This window comes from Catharus ustulatus, chromosome 13 (assembly GCF_009819885.2).
Source record: "Catharus ustulatus isolate bCatUst1 chromosome 13, bCatUst1.pri.v2, whole genome shotgun sequence".
Taxonomy (NCBI): domain Eukaryota; kingdom Metazoa; phylum Chordata; class Aves; order Passeriformes; family Turdidae; genus Catharus; species Catharus ustulatus.
Window position 1 is genome coordinate 5198050 of NC_046233.1, and position 19775 is coordinate 5217824.

A 19775-nucleotide genomic window follows, 5' to 3' on the forward strand; every position below is an offset into this window, starting at 1 on the left:
TGAAGAAACCTTAATGTCTGCTTGAACACAAGTCATTGCTCTTACTGAGATGCCTAGAAGAGTAATGTGCAAAATGAAAGAAATTAGGTTAGAATTCTAGTACTCACTTTTGACTAAATTTATCATTTTAGAACATTCCTTCTGAAAGCAACTAATTTAGCTCTCATTTTCACTGCATATGCAAGTATGAAGAAAGGTTATTTAAGGGTTACTCAGTGTAGTGTTCAGAGGGAGCTGAATTGCTGATGGCAAGGCCTCTGTGGATGTAGGGAGATGAGGAATAGATTACTCTGGTACTTCCTTTAGGAACTCAAGAGCCCATGTTCAAAATCCCATGTCAAAATCTCATGAGAGAAGGGTTAGTTCTATTTTTTTTCCCTGCTACACGATTGTTGTAATTTATGTGCTTACATTTTACTAAGGGCTATAATGATCTTTAATATGAGGTGAAATGGTTAACACCGTGAAATTAAACCCCTCGGTTTCTAGTTGTAAAATATGTACAAACTGTAAAAAGCACGGGTCAGCATAAAATAAAAATTTCTGCTAACAGTGTGTTCTGGTTCTCTTTGAGAAAAGACTTAAAAATAGTTCTGGGGAGGGTGGGTGGGTGTGAACCTATGAAAGGAAAATATTACTTAAGGTGGAAGATAGCAGATGTAGTTGGAATGCATTTAGAGATGCCAGTTGAAGTCTTGCAGTGCCGTGGGTATTTATGTTTATTTTAAATGCAGCGCTGGGTTGTGGATAATGTGAAAGTTCCACTGCTTTCCTTTATTCGGGTAAGCGATGTCCCTACAGGGCCAGCCGCCCTCGGCTGTCTTTGAGCTTTCCTGGCTCGGGCTGAGCGTTCGCTCCTCGTTTCCCACCTGGGAACGCGGGGAGAAGAGGTTTGGGCTGTGCTGGAGGATTCAAAGCTCTTTAGTGCCGGTCCTGTGCCTCCCCCGGCGCTCGTCCCTGAGGGAATTGGGTCAGAGCGGAGGCTGCGGGGCTCGGGCAGGGCGCTGCCGTGTGTCAGGGAGAGCAGAGCAGGGCACTGTGAGCCCTGTCCTTGCTCCGGGGCTGTCGGGGAGCGCGGCGCTCCCGGCCTGGGCTCGGGGGGCCGCCTGGAACAATGGGGTGCCGGAGCCTGCGCTTCCTGCCGGGCCGCGGCAGGAAAGGGCCCTTTTTCCTCCGCATCCTGCGCTCGCCGCTCCGGGGCCGGCAGCCTTTAATTTCCGGCAGCAGAAGGAAGACGCGGCTGCTCCGCCGCTGCTGCCCCGCGGGCAGGTGCCCTTCGCTGCGGGCCCACCTGAGCCGCGCCCGGGCGCTGCGGGGAGGCTCCTCCTTCCCTGCCTTCCTTCCCTGCCTTCCTTCCCTGTTCCTTCCTTCTCTGCTCCTTCCTTCCCTGCCCGGCTCCCTCGCCCCGGGCGGGGCGGTCCCGGCGGTGCCGCCGCCCCTCCCTCACACCCGGAGCCCGGCGGGGCCGGGCCGAGCGCTGCCCCCGGACATGAGGATTGCGGCGGGCGGAGAGCGCCCGGCAGGAGCAGCGGCCGGTCCCGTGGGCCGCGGGGCTCCTCGGGGCCGGCGGGGCTGAGGCGCGCTCAGATACGAGGTGAAATACGCATTAATACGGGGTGAAATGCGCGGTGAGATACACTGAGATACGCGGTTACAGGCGCGGTGAGATGCGTGGTTATAGGCGATGAGATGCGCGGTGAGATACGCGGTTCTAGACGGTGGGATGCGCGGTGAGATGCGCGGTTACACGCGGTGAAATACGCGGTGAGATGCGCGGTTACACGCCGTGAGATGCGGTGCTGTGCGGGACGCGGGAGCACCGGGCGGTGCCGGCTCCAGCACGGGCATGGCAAGGCTGGGTCGGGCACCCGGTCCGGCTGGGTCGGGACACCAGGTCCGGCTGGGTCCGGGTCCGGCCCGGTTCTGGCACAGGATGCCCGGACCTTCCCGCAGTGACAGCCAGGGGTGCGGAAGGGCCGCTCTGGGGTTGGGGATGGCAGAGGTGATCCCTGTGCAATGCCCCACGGCCCGGTGACATCAGCGCGGTGCCCGGGCTGCCGGAGCTGCTCTCTGCTGGGAGCAGGACAGTGTCCTGAGGAAATCTCCTTCTGCAGCACGTTTATAGCTCCACCTTCCTCTCCTACTCTAGGTTTCTGTACCTGGGAAATTTGAAGTGGTTCCTCTGAAACCAAACAGGTAAAACTACTTGTATCGTAGGAATTTTGCTAAAGGCTTCAGTTGAAAGCAAGCATGCAAATTTTAGCAAATTATAACGCCAAAAAAGGTGGAGTTTAGACACAGGCCATGCGTTTTTTTTCCCCAGGAAGTTTAATGTTTCAAAGCAGAGGTGTTAGATGAGAAGGCTGTGCTAGCAGGAAGGTATGCAGGCAGCTTTAGGGTATACAGATGTGTGGGCCTGTGTGTGTGTACATGTGTCTATATATAAACACACTTCTATTTTATAAAAAATTATATATATAGAATATACTCAGTAGTCAAGTTTCTTTAGCATGATGTTAAGCACTAAAACCAGACTTATCTGTGATCCTCTATTTGTGTCTGCCTGTTTTTCTTTCAGCTAATGATGAGTTCAAAGTGGAGAATGTGTTATTCTCATACTTACTTTAAAAATAAAAATCCTTCTTTTCTCACCCCTCCCCCCAGTTATTCTGCTTTTTCTCCCTTCTCACTGGATATTACGTGCTCTATACTTAGTTTCCACATGGAACTCTGAGGATCCCTTGGCATTTAGCTAAAGTAAACACACCCATTTTAGCTTGACTGGGAGTTTGCCGTGCGTAATAACACTCAGTGACTAATGATTCAAAGATAATCCTGAGGTTGTGCAGTCTGGCCTCCCAGAGAAAGTTTGGTCTTCACAGGAAAAAGAAACCACCCCAGAAATGCAAGTACAAATTCTTTGACTAAATGTCTGACTCTAAATTTTGTCTTGTGTGCTTGCAATGCTGCAGATATGTTAATTCCATTTTTTTCCCTATTTTATTTATAAAGCACAGAACTCACAGGTTGCCATGTTTATGTTGCTTGTGTTTGGATTGCTACTGCAAGAAATTCTGGCTAATTCCCAAGCTGGAAATCCTCCTGAATTCCCAAACATTCCAGAAGAGCCATTCTACAACTACAAAGCCATCAACTTGCCAGATGAGCATATTCCCTACTTTCTGCACAATAACCAGCACATTGCTGACATCTGTAAGCAGGATCCTCTTTGTCCATATAAAGTAAGTTTGATTTTTTTCTGCTTGTTCAAATGTCCTGTTGGGGTGGTTTGTTCTTGGGAGTTGCAGCAGTTGAAGATGGTGATTAATTGGTCTCCTTGCTAATTAGTCAGGGAAATGTCTTGGGGTTTGTCATACAAAAAACAAGAGTAATATTGTTGTGCTTGTGTGTCCAATTGGGAGCCTCTGCTGTGCATGAAGAATCTGGCTGTTGTTGCTCAAACTCTGTTTGAAAACAGACCAAACCAAAACCCTTTTATGCAAGATTTATGAGCAAGATGTCATTTAAAAGCCAACAACTTACTTAAGTAATTTCCCATTTTCCTGTTGCAAAGCCTGATCCAGTCATTCTGTGTTGCAGGAACACTTGAAGAAACTAAAATCCTGCTGGGGTTATGAGAAATCTTGCAGATCAGAGAACAGGTTCAGTTACCCAGTGTGTGATTATGTTGAAACTGGGTGGTAAGTTTAATTTTAAATGTCTTCTGTACATTATGGTTAAAAAAATAGTGTAGTGCTCACTTTGTTATAGCTGAGAAGTAAACAGTATTGTGATATTTAGAATTTAAAGAGTGATTTTTTTTGTGGACACCTATGTGTATACATAATGTGTGTATTTATACATAATGAGCCTTTCAACATGATTTAGAAATTTTAACTTTTTAAGGAAGAAAATACTGTTAGAAATGCTTCCTGGCAGAATGTTTTCATTATTCTGATATAGCCTTGAATTCAGATTCCTAAAATAACTGTATTTCCTTTCTTAGCTTTAAAAACAGAGGAAAAAATGAGAAAAACATTTTTACCCTTTTAGGGGAGAATAGCCTTAAATTGTCATTGATGTTTTCACTTGCATGCAGATGATAAGTGCTTCCTGTTTTTTAAATGCCAGTAAAACAACTGGCTGGTTCTTCTGTTCCACTTTCAGTGGAAAAATCTGTTGAAGTTATTACTAGAATTGAGCAACAGACCTTGATTTGTTTCCTCTCTCCTTCACACATCAGGGCAAGTGACATCGAGACAGCCCAGCAGATATTCTGGAAACAAGCAGATTTTGGATATGTTCAAGAGAGGCTCAGTGAAGTGAAAACCCATTGCAAGCCTGCAGCAACAGTAGGTATTTCTGACAGATGTGATACTTTGCACTTGTTTTAAAAACCAGTTTTTGTTATTGACAGAATTCTACTTGTTCTTAACAGGGGGATTCATCTCTGACCTGCTCCCAGTACCTTCAGCATTGCAGAGCAACAAACTTGTACATTGATTTACGAGCTGTAAAGAGAAACCACGACAGGTTTGCCTGTGTTATAACAAAAATGGGATGGCAGGGAAAAGGATTTGAGAATTTCTTTAACAGAGCTGACTTGTTTCTTGTCATGGATTTTACTGCTGATCAGAGGCTCGTTGTTGAAGCCCTGTAAAGGTTTACACCTCTTCTTTGCTGGTGGTGTAAAAACCCAAACTGTCAGTTTTATGGAAGATAATGGGTGATTGAAATCCTTCCTGGTGAAAGACAGGAAGACATTTCTGTGTCTTCAGTCATGTCCTTCCTCGGTCAGATGACGTGCAAAACACAATTGTTTTTGTCTGAGGAACCAAGATCTTTCCTGTGCCTTTATACCAGATCCAGGAGCTGCATTTTCAGATACTGAGTGACTGAGGAGAGATCTGAACCTGGATCTTCCACATCCCAAATTAAAAAGCTACATATTGGAAACTGGATGAAAAAACCATGTCTGTGGTGCTGGCATGACCCTCTGCCTTGTATTTGAAGTCAGTGTCTCAGTCTGGTTCATGACTGAGGCTGATATTACCCTCCAGATTGGGTTTTGTCATCATCACAGCCTGTCCTGGAAGTTAATTTAGACAGGAAATTTATTATTGCACCTTGCTCTTCATATGTTGTATAAAATCCTTGGGCAGCAAAGTGGATTGTGAAATCTGAAGTAAATTCCAGTAAGAAATTGTTAAAAACAAAAATGACAACCAGTGATGGTCCTGTCATACAGTGGTGCATCATCATCATGAAGCAAAATCTAATTAAATTACTCATGTGGGTATGTGTAAATAATTCTTAATAACATTCTGGGTGCATTAGTGCTGCTTTCTAAGATGATTTCTAGACCTTCAAGAACACCACTGTCTTTTTTTGGGAGTTATGGGAAATTCTTGATTTACAATGAGGAAAATACTCAGTTTTTAAATATCTATGAAGTGCCCTGCTGAACTGAGACTAAGTAGCACTGGCTTGAGTATGTAATTGAGATTGCAGGACACTGGTAACCCTGTTGCACAAAAGCTGACAGACTTTTTCTAATTTGCATTAGATTCAAAGAAGACTTTTTCCAGAAGGGAGAAATTGGGGGTCATTGTACCCTTGATGTTCAGGCATTTTTGGCTGAAGGTCAGCGCAAGAGCCCTCTGCAATCTTGGTAAGAATCTCTTGTCAAGGCTGCTTCCAAGTTCACTTGCTAATTATTTTTGATTTTTGTCATTGGCATTACCAGCTGAGTGTAGGGGATTTCATACTGAGTAAAGACCTGCTCCTTTTAAGGTCAATTTGAGAGTTCATGTTAGAAACCTCTGATAGTTACATCTGTGCAGAAAGTCTGAACCACACTGTGTAATTGTGTCCTGCCTCATTTGCAGCAGTAAAAGATGTGAGATCATCTTGCAATTGGAAGTTCTGACCTCCAGGTGTTTTCTGGGCAAGGTGCAGGTGCTGTGCCTGATCTGTGTGTAGAAGGGGTGATGGTTCTGTGGTGAGGTCCTTGAAGCTGGCCCTTGTGTGTGAGCTCAGAGTCCTTGGTGAGGATGATCTGGATGTGTGCTCACACAGAGCCTGTGCTGGGAATGGGAGGTGGGCTGAGTGGGAAGTGCAGGGCATTACAGTTTGCATCTTAGCACTTCAAAGCTGCCTTGCCAGTTAATTCATGAAGGAACTGGAGCCTTTAAGGTCCATATAATAATTAATTCTTATGTTTTGCTTGTATTTTCTTTTTCTTCCCCCATTTTTCATCAATGTTTGATTAAAGTCAAGAACTGCTACAGAGAGGAAGACTCTACCTACTACTGTCATCACAACTGCTCATCCTTATTTAGATGCAGGAGCAATAAATACTGCCCCTACATTCATTATTCCAGCCAAAGCACGGAAATCTCTGCTTAAGCGTCTTTGGCAAGGCAGATCAAGTTGGGTGGAGCCACAGATCCAGGCTCTGAGGCTCTTTGTTACATCCCTGCTGCCTTGATTTGGAGATCAAAGGTGCTGTTCACTCCTGAGATCAAAGGCATGTTTAACCTCTAGAAGCCCTGAAGAACCTTCCATTATAATTTCAAATCATTTTAATTGTCAGACTCTCTCACTTTTCAGCAGTCCTCTTAACTGAAATGGACTGGAAGGACAGTTACTAAACCTGAGACGTATGAAGTACATTTGTTTAAATGTGTTGATGTCAAAGCATATTCTGTGTGGTTGAATCTTTCTAGGTTTGCAGAACTCCAGACATTCACTGCATTAGACTTCAGGCCTCTAGAAGATGGCAAATGTGACATTGTTATTGAAAAACCAACATACTTCATGAAATTAGATGCAGGTAATTAGTATCTTTAGTTTATTTCTTTTTGTACTGCAGTTAAAAAAAGCTCATATTCAACTTGTCCATCTACATTATGCCTTTGTGACAGTTCACTTGTAATTATGGTATGTATATTAATTCCTTTTTAGCTCCTTTTTTTGGTGTAGTTCCAGTGATGAACTTGGAAACTGAAATTTGAAAATCTTATAATTTCCCACAGATGATTTAAAAAAAAAAATCAGAACAATTTCCTGTTGTTTGCCCTGCACTGTTGCTCTCTGGACTGTGGTTTGGCAGTGTTTGTGTTTGTACCAAAGGCTGTTCTGGCTGTGTTTCTGCATGCCAGGCTCCATACCATGAAACACAAAGTGTGGGTGTCTGTGTCCTGCAGTGGTGCCCAGCAGCAGCATTGGGCACTGGATGATGGGGAAGAGAAGGGGTGCTCCAAGAGGGGCAGCAGGCAGGCACCTTCAGGAATCTGACACATTTTGAGCTTCCCCAGCCTTTTTGTTGGGTGTTGAGGATGTGGCAGTGGGGTGAGCTGTGTTTGTCCTGGGTGCTCCTGTGCTGGGCTCTGTCCCAGCTCTGACCCCAATTCCTCCTCTTCCCCTGCCTGACATTTTCAGCCAAGCTGTTGCAGGGGACTGGACTGTGTTACCTCCCTTGTGCTCCCTCCTTTGTTTATGGGAGATTTTTGTGCACCAGGAATGAACAAGAGAGAAGGCCTGAGGAATGATTTGGGCTTTGGCTTGTGTGAAAGTGCAAGTTCTGCCTTGAGCTTCCCTCAGCCCCACTAAAGCAGACCCAGACCTGTGCTGAAGGCCACTTTTTGTGTTTCCTTATGTCTGACTGGGCTGTGTTAAAGCAGGAGATGCTTTCACATCCTTCAGAAATCAGCTGCAGACTGTAAAGAGAAATAGCACGTGAGGCTCATCCTATTCTTTCTTTTGGCCACTCTTCTAACTCTTTTGTACTTTATAAAAACACATTTTACCTCAGATTTCTTTCCTTGATTCCTTCCTTTTAGAGCTTCATTTTTTAGGGTGTATTAGGAGGATTCAAGGAGGCAGAAGCAGGGAAAGCCAATATAAAATGCAGGATGCTAATCAGGAAAAAAGCATAAACTAATAAAAGTGGAGCAAGTAGTGCAGTATTTTGCTAACAATTCTTTCTTTTTCAGGTGTTAATATGTACCATCACTTCTGTGATTTTGTCAATCTTTACATTACCCAGCATATCAATAATTCCTTCAGTACTGATGTCAACATAGTCATGTGGGACACTGTAAGTCTGCTGTGCTTTTAACATATTTGTGATGGGTTGTACTTCTGTTTTATAGAGGCTCTGAGGGTTTTAGTAGCCAATCTTTAGCTCTCTCATGGGCATAGCCATGTGGAACTGATAAATTTCTGGATCCTTTTATTACAGGGGCATGAGTAATAGTTAGAGAACAGATTTTCTGTGATAAACCATGTGCTCTTGGAATGTTCAGCCTTGTTTGTACATAGTTATACCTTTTTTTTGTGTGTGTGACCTCAAAAATAACCTGATCACTATTTCTAATGAGTAGCATTTGAAGTTTCAACTGGTTTTTGTAAGCTTTTTTTCTCTTGGAATATTGAAGTAGATTTGCTCAACCGTTTCTTTTATATTTAAAAAGAAATACAGTCTTGCATGTTTGTAAATCAGCAATGTGCAGCCTGTAGTAAAGAAAACAGCTAAATTAAATCCTTATATATTAAAACAGAGTTTAAACAAGTTTCTAAGTGTTGCTTCTGTACTGCTGAGTTGAAACAATGACTGTGTTTGAGTAATATTAGTTCAATTGGACAGTGTTTAAGTTGTGTAGGAGGGTATTAAACTAAATAAATAACAACTGGGCAATATGTAATATGCCAGATAACATGCATAATCTGGTCCAAAAAGAACAGCTTTTGAATATGACACTGTCCCACACCTCTTCTGTGATCATAAAGTGCTGAGTTTTCTCTCTGAGCATTTTGTGCTCGGACAACTAAACTTCAACTGAGAACTATTCCCTGTTTAATGAGAAACCTCTTTGGCTGGAAGAAACTCTTTTTTTTCTAATTCTATTGTGTTTTAAAGCTAAAATCAGTGCCATCTGTCAGGTAAGTGAGCTCTCTAGGTGTTGCACAGGGACCTGTTAATCCAGCTCTAATGGCTTTCTGAACAGATCAGGTGTCAGACAGCATTGCAAATTACTCTGAAAAGCAACTCTTTGTCTTATATCGTGTTGCTGACTCAAATAACTCTTTCAAATGTACTGTTCAAAGCAGTGCCACACTGTTATCATTTTAAATGAGCCTTACCTGCTCAGGCAGCTGGAGTTCATTGCTGTGTGAAACCAGGTGATGGCACCACTCAACTGCTGATGAACTGTCTGTATTCATCAAAAGGTGGACTTGAGCTTATTATTAATTCTCTTTTTTTTTTTCTTGATGTAATTAGATTTGGCCATACTTCCTAGCTACTGTTCTTATTAAAGAGTAATGCCCTTAGATGTAGGTTAAACAAAGCAGAAAATTAGTAGGAATTCCACTGGGTGTTGGTGTGCAAGGAAGAAATGTTTATAAAGCACTTTTAAGGAGACCAGAGAGGGTTAGGAAGTGGTGCTTTCATCAGTCCTCCACTTCTAATCTGGGAGAGCAGTTCTTGTAGTACATGGCCAGAAGGGAGTCTGGAATGTAAAATTCATTAAAACCTAATGGCAGAGCAAGAGGAAGGCCTCTTGAACCGAAGGAAATCCTGTGCCCTTTAGATTCTTTTACATTTCACCAGATAGCTGTTCTCTCCTGCTATCATTTGTAGCCCTATTTTCAAATTTCCTATTTAGTTCTCACACAACTTTCCAAGCAGCCTGAGCCAGCCCCAGAGTTGAAAGGGAGCTTTAGTGAGGATCTGCACCAGGGCTCTGAGGGCACATTTAATTGCATTCAAAGAGCAAGAGGTGGTGGCTCAGCCCTGGGGTGGGTAGGAGAGGTGACAGATTGAAGGCAGGAGCCCCTGCTGCTGGGATGATGTTGTAGGGAGTGGATGGCTCTTTAAAAGTTCCCCACAGAACTTTTAAAGGGGAAGTTTTTTCTGCTCTCTATAGAAACCTCTTAGCTGTTTCTTCCATCAAATCAGATCGTTGCCTTCAATTTGTGATACATGTGCCATATGCAAGTGACAGCCCCAAAACAGGCAAATGCAGAACAGGCTGGTTGTGACTTTTTACCTCAAACTTCAGTGCTGCACTTGAATTCCCAGCTGGTTTTGGTTTTTTAATCTCAGATGTTGAGGTTAAGGCCTTCTACCATCCCTGTGTTTCTGTTACTTCAAATTTAAATTGTGTTCTGTTGACTCTGGGAAAAGTAGTAAGTAATTCTCACTCCTAACTCAGAAATTATAATCTGCTATTGAAGAAATTGTCTAGTTGGGTAATTTATACAAGATTTTATTAAAAATTAACTGCCTGAGAGGTAATTTGAGTTACCTGTCAGTGCAAGTGCTGATTTGGTGCTGTGTAATGTCTGTGTTCTGTGCTAGGCTGCCTTGGGTCCTGTGGTGGTGTTGCACATGTTAAATGTATTAAAACTCATATACAGAACCTGTAAATCATGAGGAGAGGTTCTAATAAGCATTTATGTAATTGTTGTATCCTTGGTTTTTTTTTGTTTTCCTCCTAGAGCTCATATGGCTACGGTGATCTGTTCAGTGAGACATGGAAGGCATTTACTGACTACGAAATAATTCACTTGAAAAGCTTTGACTCTAAAAGGGTATGGAATTCTATATTTTGTTTTAATTGATGGTCACTAGGAGCAAATATGACAACGTCTCAAGCTGCTGGGGGTTATGGGTGTTCAGGAGGAAAGCATTAATACTTTCCATACATGTTTAATTCGTGTAGAGTATTCTACCTCAGAAACAAGAGCTGTAACCTGATTCTGTGGTGTGTCTGTCCTTTGTATGGATGGACCTAACTTTTATGTCCTGTCCAGTTGTGTTTGTGAACAGGTTTTGCTTCTGCAGGACTCCTAACTGAAGTTAAGGGTTTCAAAAGTCTTCTGATTCCTCCTGAGGTGTTTCTTTCCCCCTGTAACTATTGGCATTCCTGCTGCTAATCATTAAAAAAATATACAAAAAAAATACATCCATTCATTCAGAGCTCATTTTAGCCTCTTCAGTCTAGTAATAAACCCATTAACTGGTTTCCCTCTCTTTAGTCCCTGTTTGTTCTGTTTTGGGGTGTTTTCACCTCCTCCCACACTGCAGGTCCCAAGTGAGAGCTGTTTCGGGATCTTTGTTCTGTTCATTTGCACAGCCGGGCTGTCCTTGGCAGGAATTGCTGGCTCATTAGGACAGGGCTGGCAGTGAATGGGCTGGGGGAAGGCAGCACTGGGCTGTAACTGTTTGTGATCCCCTTGCCAGGTGTGCTTCAAAGAAGCCGTGTTCTCTTTGCTGCCTCGGATGCGGTATGGATTGTTCTATAACACCCCCCTGGTGAGTCCCTTTGTCCATCCATTCTCACTTGGAGGGTTGGCAGGGTGGAATCTGAGCTGGGGAATCCCTCCAACATCATGAAATACACTGCAGTGAAGGTGCCAACTTCTAATGAAGTGATCTTCCCTAAAAATTGGGATTTTAAAATTATTCCAGCTGGTTCTGTGCAGTCTCCTATGTCATAGCTCAGGAGGTTGAAATTATTCCTCTTTAATGGGTGGGCATTGTGAACTAACTGGTATTTTTGCAGAGCACAAGAGCTTTAGCACAGTCAGACTTCCCTGAGGGTGTTAGCTCACACACTCAGGCTCTAGCACTAGAGTTATATTTCTTTCTAAATGAAAGTACCACTTGTGCTGCAGTGAATAGCACAGTGCATGATACTGGGCTTTTGTTCCACAAGAATGGTAAAAACCCAATCACAAAGCTCACTTTTCTGAGCAAAATAACTTTGTGCATTAACAATTGCTTTTTTAATTTCAGATCTCTGGCTGTCATGGCACAGGGCTGTTCAGAGCCTTTTCTCAGCATGTGCTACACAGATTAAATATTACCCAGGAAGGACCCAAGGTGTGAAAACTGCATAATGCAACTGAAATATGGAGCTGGTGGTTCTTGTCAGAGAACAGCAGTAGCAAACTGAACCCATGGGGAGTGAGGGTGTATCTGTGTGCTTTTTGTCCTTTCCTGTGATGTTTAGGGTTTGGGTTTTCCCTGTAAAGACCTTCAGAGACCATTTTGTATGTTTGTGGAAGTTGCCCTTATGTCTTATTTCTGTAGGACAGACTTCAGAGCATTCTCCTTCCCACCTTAGGGTCTCTCCCCTGTATCCATTCTCTGTGCTTTGAGCCTTCCTGGTTAAGTCAGACAAGTGTTCCAGGGAGCAGCAGTGGATCCTGCAGAGCAGAGTTTATCAATCCCCTTGGATAGTGCTGAGCTTGGATCAGAGCTGCAAGCAGTGGGATCTGGTCCTTCCATGCTTGCCCAGCACCATCTGTCTGCTCTGAGCTTCTCTGTTGCTCTCTCTGTGGTTTCTGCACGTTGCCTTGGTGGCCAGGGCAGTTCTGGGCTAGCTGAGGTCTCCAGCTCTGCTGGAGAGTAGCCCACATGTTATTGCTGAGGAGCACATTCAGAGCTCTGCACAGGCATTCAGTGCTTCTCCTGCTGACACTAATGGGAGCCATGCAGTTAAATCTCTTTATTTCACTTGGAACACTCACCCCTGTGAGCCCAATTAATTAAAAGAGGTAAAAGGAGGAGCTGTTATAGAAGTAAAATATTTTTTTTCCCAAGGAACTTGTGCACAAGCCATGCAGAAAGCTGCTTTCCTGCTTTCAAAAACTGCCATATAATGCGTAATACAAAGGCTCTTTTGTACTGAATAAAATAAATCTTTCAGAAAATATTTAGCTCTTGGTTAATAATCGGACTTTAACAAAGTTTTTGGTGCTTCGAATCTGTCAGAAAATATGATGTGAATTTTAAAGTGGTTGCATCATCTATTTATTACATGTGGAAGGAACATATTTAGTTGATCAAATAATTGCCAGAAGTAAATAGAGAAGAGTTTGGGATTGTTTTTTTTGGTGAGGTCTGCCTCTCAGCTAATGAACTGCTCCTTCTTTCTTTTTAGGATGGGAAAATTCGAGTCACCATCCTCGCACGCAGCACAGATTACCGGAAAATATTAAACCAGAATGAGGTGTGGTCCTTTTTATCTTTAAAAATTACTTATTAGAAGTTAAATTTTGCTCATTGGATTGATTTTTTTTTTTTCAGGTACAGCCAAGACATCTATTTTCTGGCAAATCGTGGACAAATATGTCCAATGTTTATATTAATTTGTTCTAAAATGTCTTCTAAGCTGTCTCCATTTTATACCCCAGACACTGAACCTTGCTGACTTTTCTAAACATCCAGTGGAAGACTACAAATGTAATACTAAAAGTATTTCCTCTGTGCAAACAGACACTGCAGATCTTCTGAAAAAATGAAATTATTTCACTTTCAGATTATTTTTTTTTTATTTGTAGCATCTCCAGTGTTGAAGTCTAACAAAGCCCTCTGTAGTGCCTGCAGATTGGAGTGCACAAGCCCTCATGTCAGAGTTTGTGCACTCAGAACATAATTAATTTTCATATTGATTAATGTTTTTATGCAAGTTTGTGGACTTGTGTAAAAGCTTCTTTCATGGTAAAATGATAATATTTAATGATTTTACACCTGTTTTCATTCCCTACACTTAGTGCCTGACCAAAATGATTTGGGATTGTCATCCCCACTTTATGTAGGCAGAACTGAGGCTGGTGTGATGCAGTGTGAGCAGACAGAGCAAAGGATTTGTGCTTTATCTGCTGGGCTGTCCTCAGCTGATGCCTCCACTGCTGCACAGTTTGTGTTCTGGTACCATGGCAAAGAGAGAAGCTGGTTTTATCTTCACCAGGTCAGGAGAGCAAGGGAGCAATTCACTGAAGGAGGACACCAAATCCTTGTCTTTTTTTATTCTCCCCAGCTTGTGAATGCTTTGAAAACTGTGTCAACGCTGGAGGTCAAGGTGGTGGACTACAAGTACAAGTGAGTTGGTGGAGGAAGCTGTGCTGCCTGTGGCTGCTGACAGCTGTGTCTGTCCCAGCTCCAGCCTGGGCTAAATCCAAGGACTGGGAGGGAAAAGTTTTGGGTGAGGTATTGAGCACACCCATTCCATAATGCACTGCTTAGGCTCAGGTTAAAGCTGCTGTACAATGAGCAAGGTTTGAAATCCCTTTTGTTCCCTCTCCCAGAGCCAGCTGTGCTCCATCACCTCTTTGCACATTGCTCTGCAATAGCTCTGTTAACAGGGGTTTCCCTTGTATCATGTCAAAGTCTTATTTTATGAGCCTTAATTCAGTAATCAATAATAACTCTCATTATTTGCTGCTCTGGTGACCCCTGAAGACACCACCTGAGGTCAGTTTGTGGTGCCAGGTATAGTGGGGAATGTGCCAGGAAGAAATGGATTAAAGGAAAAATTTCCCAAACAAAGCATGGCTGTCCCAAATGGCAGCAGCTCCACCTGGAGTGTCATGAATTGTGCAGGAAGAGTGAGAAACTGGAGCAGCATTGAGACATCCCTGTTCTGACCAAACACAGACACTGGAGGGAAATTTATTTGTGTGTTTTACATTACACTGAATGCAGTTCAGAAACAAGTCCTTTCTGCTGAGTTTTAGGTTTTTGTTTGGGGTATTTTGTTCTTTGTTTTTGGGGTTTTTTAAGTCGATGCATTGTTTTAGAAAAACCTTTAAACTTACAAAAACTTTGAGTTGGCAAAAATATTTCTGAAACAAATTCTTGTGAAGTTTTGAAACCTGCCTGCATTTCTTTTACTTCCAAGCTGAGTTACTGCTGGCTGCAGCATTTGTGATTCTTAGTATTGTTCCTTGAAAAATCAGTTCTCTCTTTCAGTATTCCCTCAAGCCAAATTTGTTCTCTCCCCATGTTCTGCTGGGGTGGATAGAGTTTCCACATCATCACCCTTTTGTTGTGTTGTCTGCAGGGAACTTGAATTTTCAGAGCAACTGAGAATCACCCACAACTCTGATATATTCATTGGGATCCATGGAGCTGGGCTGACCCACCTGCTCTTCCTGCCAGACTGGGCTGTTGTGTTTGAGCTGTAAGTCTGTCTGTCCATCCTTCCCCCTCTGTTCGTTGCTGTGTGTTAATGAAGCCTCTCCCTTCCTGCTGTTTGACCATGAATGTTTGTCTTGCAGCCTTGTTTAGACTTCATAGCTGGCAGCCTCTTCTCCTGGGGATCAAAACAGAGAAAGCTTTCATTACAAAATACAGTGTAATTATATCACACAGGCTGAGCCTGTCATTTCTTAATCTTCCATGGTATAAATATAATGGGAAAATGGCAAACCATGAGAAAAGCTCATTGCTCAGGTTCTGCCTGGTGAGTCTGAGATCCAATGATGTTTTAGTGATCCAGGTGAATTGATTATGTGCATGTCCAGGGCTGTTATTGATATTAATTGATTATGGGCTAGGAACCCCCTGGAGGTTTTTCTATCCTCCTTGTTCTGCTTATGACATGATGCTGGCCAAGGTCAGTCCTATGTTGTTGGGTTTTGCCCTAAATTTCTCTTGCACCTTCCTTTTAAAATTATTTTGTCACAAAGTAGTAATTTAGCAGACACTCCAACCTACAGAACAAAGGAGAAATCCAGAATGCTTGTTAGAAGAGCTCAGAATTCTCCATCCTGGGAAATTCTGTCGTGGGAAGGCTGCAGAACTGGTGTTTTGCAGCATAGTCTTGGCTCAGGAGTGTTTTGTCCAGTCTCCAAATAAGTTCAGAAACTCAGGGGTTGTTTTTCACATGTCCAAGAGCTGCTGCAGCTGGACAGGGAGATGTCTGACCTGCAGATGTGCCTCAAACTGCCTCCAAGGCCACGTCTTGAGAGCAGAAGGCAGCCCTTGCTGTTGTTTCAGTGGAGCAGAATTTGTCCATGGTTTTGGTGCCTTAGAAATGGACAACAGACATTTCAATTTTTTTTCCCCTGGTAACTTCAGCATAGTCTCTGTAGGTAAATAAGTTTTTTCTGCCTGTCACTAGATACAATTGTGAAGATGAACGTTGTTACCTGGATTTGGCAAGGCTCAGAGGCATTCATTACATCACCTGGAGGAAAAGGAATAAAGTATTCCCTCAAGATCAGGTAATGATGGCCACACTGGAAGGATGAGGTGCTGTAACTGGAGGACTTCACAGTAATCCTGTTTTACCTCCCTGTGTTCTGGTATTGGAAAAATGACATTCATTCTTTAGGCCAAATGAACTTCCCTGTTAAGATTAAGAAATCATTTGATATTAATGGCTGAGGGAAGAAGAGGAATGAAATTAATTGGCCATGAACCATTCATAGCATGGCTGTTATGCAGTTCCTTTGCTGGTTCTTTTGCCTCAGAGCAGATCAGAGGATCAGAAATAATAAATTAAAATGGCAGATCCTCCTTTTCTTTTTTGCTTTTTTGAATGGAAGATGTATTGATCTTTTTTTTTTTTTTCTGTCTGAAAGTCCTTATCTTGTTTTTCTAGGGACACCACCCAACACTGGGAGAACATCCAAAATTTACAAACTACTCCTTTGATGTGGAAGAATTTATGTATTTGGTGCTTCTGGCTGCAAATCATGTTTCACAGCATTCGAAGTGGCCGTTTAGGGTAAAACATGATGAATTCTAAATCAGACCTCTGACTGAAACACTGTTTTTAATTAATCACAGAATGGCCTGGGTTGGAAGGGATTTTAAAGACCATCTCATTCCACCCCCTATCATGGGCAGGGACACCTTCCACTATCCCAGGTTGCTCCAAGCCCTGTCCAGCCTGGCCTTGGACACTTCCAGGGATGGGGCAGCCACAGCTTCTCTGGGCACCCTGTGCCAGGGTCTCCCCATCCCCACAGCAAAGAATTTATCCTTTGTATCCAATCTGAACCCACTCCCTGTCAGTTTGAAGCCATTCCCCGCTGTCCTGTCACTAAAAAAAATTCATTTCCCCCTATGAGGGAAGTAACCCATTGTTAATTTGTCAGACCACTTCTTAGCAGTGTACCTTGTCTTTGTAATTCCTTTCTAATCTGAGCAGTTTTGATATGTAAAAACTATTTTTTCAGACTCTTTCTGGTTTTTTGCACTGTATTTCTACATTCCAGATTCTGAAATGCTCTTTATACAAAGATATGTCCACCCATTTCATGTAAGGTTTTCTGGAGGAGATCCAGGGTCAACAGACATTGTGAGCTTCTACTTTAAATCTGAAAACATTTTCACATTAGAGAGCACAGTGTTATGATTTTGCATTTAGATATAAACTTTGACTCTTGTCCCTGTAGTTATAACTGCTCTGTACAAGAGGTCTGCACAGTAGGTTCAGTCAGTTTTCTGTCTCAGAGCAGGTAAATATTTTCCAAAGTGAGTATTTGGAATTTCAGGTAATCTGGGCGTTTCCCACCTTTTCACAAAAACCAGCACTCTACCTTGGAAAACTTGGGCAAATTGGAATAAAACTTGATTTTTTTGAGGATTCTAAAGGGAATGGCCTTCTAGTCTTTTTAAGGACAAATGATAAAATGTGTGGAGTGTCTTTCAGCTGCAGCTGAAAGGAATTGATGAGGAACCTTGTTCTTGGAGTCATTAAAAGCCTAATTTTTAATATTCTTGTTTCTTCAAAATTTTGAAGAGTTGATGCAGAAAACTTTTTAAATGAAATCTTTCCAAAGCCAGTAGCACAGTTGACTGTTTTCAGTGAAGGGAATATTAAACCAAAGCTGAGTTCTTTTTGAAATTCCCCCTGGAGCTGAGATGTTCTAGTGAGGAAAATAAAGGTAGTAGTTCTTTTGTCTTAAGTGGGGCCAGTAGGATGTATAGAAGAATCAAGTTCAGTGAGATAAAACCCTGGAGTTCCTTTAAATTATGGAATTTTGGGGAATGTGTCCCCATGCTGGACTTGCAGTTCAGCCACACAGTCCCAGTGGCTTGGGGCAGGCACACATTTCTGTGGAAAAGCAGGAGAGTTCTGGTAAATACAAACATTTCACTGCTCTAATTGTAGGTGGTATTGACTTCCCTTCCCCAGCAATTTCACAGAGTGTGGGTGCATTTCCAGACCTGTCTGTACTGCTAGGGATGAGTTACTGTAAGCACAATTTTCATATAGATCTCTCATGACCTTAATCAGTGCACAGGGGAAGCTGGGCAGAGCTGAGACCTTCATATATTTCATATATTTTGTGTGTGTGGTGCAATTCTTCCTGGAGAGTGTTGTTTTACTGAGGCAGAAAACTGTTTCACTTTAAAGGATCATAGAAGCAAAATTGCACTTCTTAATATGAGGGGGGAAAAAAAAAAAGCCCTTGAGCAATACCATTTCCTGTATTTGTGTGTGTCTGTTGGGGTTTTTACCTTGTGGGATTTTTAAAGTAAAAAAAAGTGTCAAACTTAAAGCCAGTAAAATGTCTGTGTTTGAACGAAACCAAGTCAAAGGAAAGAAGACATTTGGTTATGAACTCTGCAAAATTTTTTTAATAAAAAGCTTTTAAATTACAAAAAAAAGTGTAAAATTTTTGGGCAGTTTGCCAGGTTTTAGAGGCAAATGTTTTAAATACTATTAATTGCTTGGAGTCACATATGTCTTTCTCCTGCCATGACAGGTTGATGTTCTGAGGTCCAAAGGGATATTCAGGTCTATTTACTTAAGAGTCATTCAGAGGTGATGCTGCCATCCTGCACTGCTGGCTTTAGTGCTGGGCATTTGCAGATTGGTTTGTGGAAATCTCTGTACATATTTAACTTCCTGTGGTGCAGGTGATGCTGCTGGAGGCAGTGAGTGAGTGCTTGAGTCTGCACAGGAGCAGCTAATGAGGAGCTGCTCTTTCAAGTGATCACTGAAACAAATGGTTGAGCATATGTGTGCAGGAGAGGCTGCAGGGACTTAATCCAAGGGCAAAATATCCTGCCAACATTCACCAGTTTCAGCAAATCTGAGTGCAGTGTCAACAGTTGATGGCCAACATGTTATTCAGCCTTTATGGCTTAATATTGCTAGGATGAAAAGACTGTTTGTGTTGATTAACTTTACAAATAGTACAAGATTTTCTTGGCAGCAGAAAGAGGTTTGGTTGGATTTTTGGGTTTTGCCAATAAATCCTCAGGGAGTTTGGATAACAGTAAAGGTCTGGGTTGTGACTTGAAGAACATCTGGATCATCTTGAGTCTGTCTGGAAGTTGGAATTTGAGGGAATCCATGAGACTTGGTCTTCAGGCAGGATATAGCTCTGGGTTAAGTTTTCCTAACAGATCATGGGACTCTTGTTCCTTACTATTTCTGATTTTTAATTTTTTTTTTTTTTGGTCTCTCCAATTTAGCCAAGTTTAGAGTCTAAGGGGCACCTTGGCATCATTGTTATGAATTCAGTTTTGGGACTTTGTGTAATGTTGCAAGTCCTGAATGCTTTTGGGATTGCCTGTGTTTCCTGTACAATGTAAACCAAAACCTGGATTTGGAATAAAAAATAATTTATGGATGCCTGTGGTTTCTTTCCTTTTTACTTTGGAATTCATCAAGATGTAATTTCAGATTTTTTCTTTGGGAAGTTCTGTGGAAGCTGAGTAAGTGTGAGCAATGGTTTGTAATGGGGAGGTGGCAAATCAGCATTATTAATCTTAAGAGTCTGAATATAAATATTAAGGCAATACATTTTTAAAAGCCATTAAGTAATAATAGAATTAATTTTTGCTGTTAATCTTAATAGTATCATTAATGAGATAACTCAGGGTTTAGCATATCTCTTAATCCTGATTCTTTTTTAAGGTGGAAAACTGAAAAAAAAAAGTTCTCCTTGATAGCTTTTTAGGTGCTCAGAAGGGAAAAATTTGATTTCCACACTGAATAATTGTTTCAATTTGC

At 42.2% G+C, this 19775-nt stretch overlaps 1 protein-coding gene across 3 annotated transcripts in view; it reads left to right on the forward strand.

Annotated features, from left to right (window-relative positions):
• The window catches only part of EOGT (EGF domain specific O-linked N-acetylglucosamine transferase), a 147585-nt gene extending 128192 nt beyond the window's left edge, over positions 1-19393 (forward strand). For 2 of the 3 annotated variants that reach the window (XM_033071581.2, XM_033071582.2), the window contains exons 7-16: positions 6729-6835; positions 7998-8101; positions 10507-10599; positions 11252-11323; positions 11807-11893; positions 12957-13025; positions 13836-13897; positions 14859-14978; positions 15921-16023; positions 16404-19393. In XM_033071581.2, the coding sequence (XP_032927472.1) occupies positions 6729-6835; positions 7998-8101; positions 10507-10599; positions 11252-11323; positions 11807-11893; positions 12957-13025; positions 13836-13897; positions 14859-14978; positions 15921-16023; positions 16404-16550 (964 nt within the window). In that variant the 3' untranslated portion in view covers positions 16551-19393. Of the gene's footprint in view, positions 1-1486; positions 1595-2149; positions 2197-3012; positions 3243-3600; positions 3702-4243; positions 4353-4438; positions 4534-5566; positions 5672-6728; positions 6836-7997; positions 8102-10506; positions 10600-11251; positions 11324-11806; positions 11894-12956; positions 13026-13835; positions 13898-14858; positions 14979-15920; positions 16024-16403 lie in introns of those variants that run through there. The other variant, XM_033071583.2, reaches the window with a different exon arrangement.
• Positions 19394-19775: the final 382 nt, after the last annotated feature.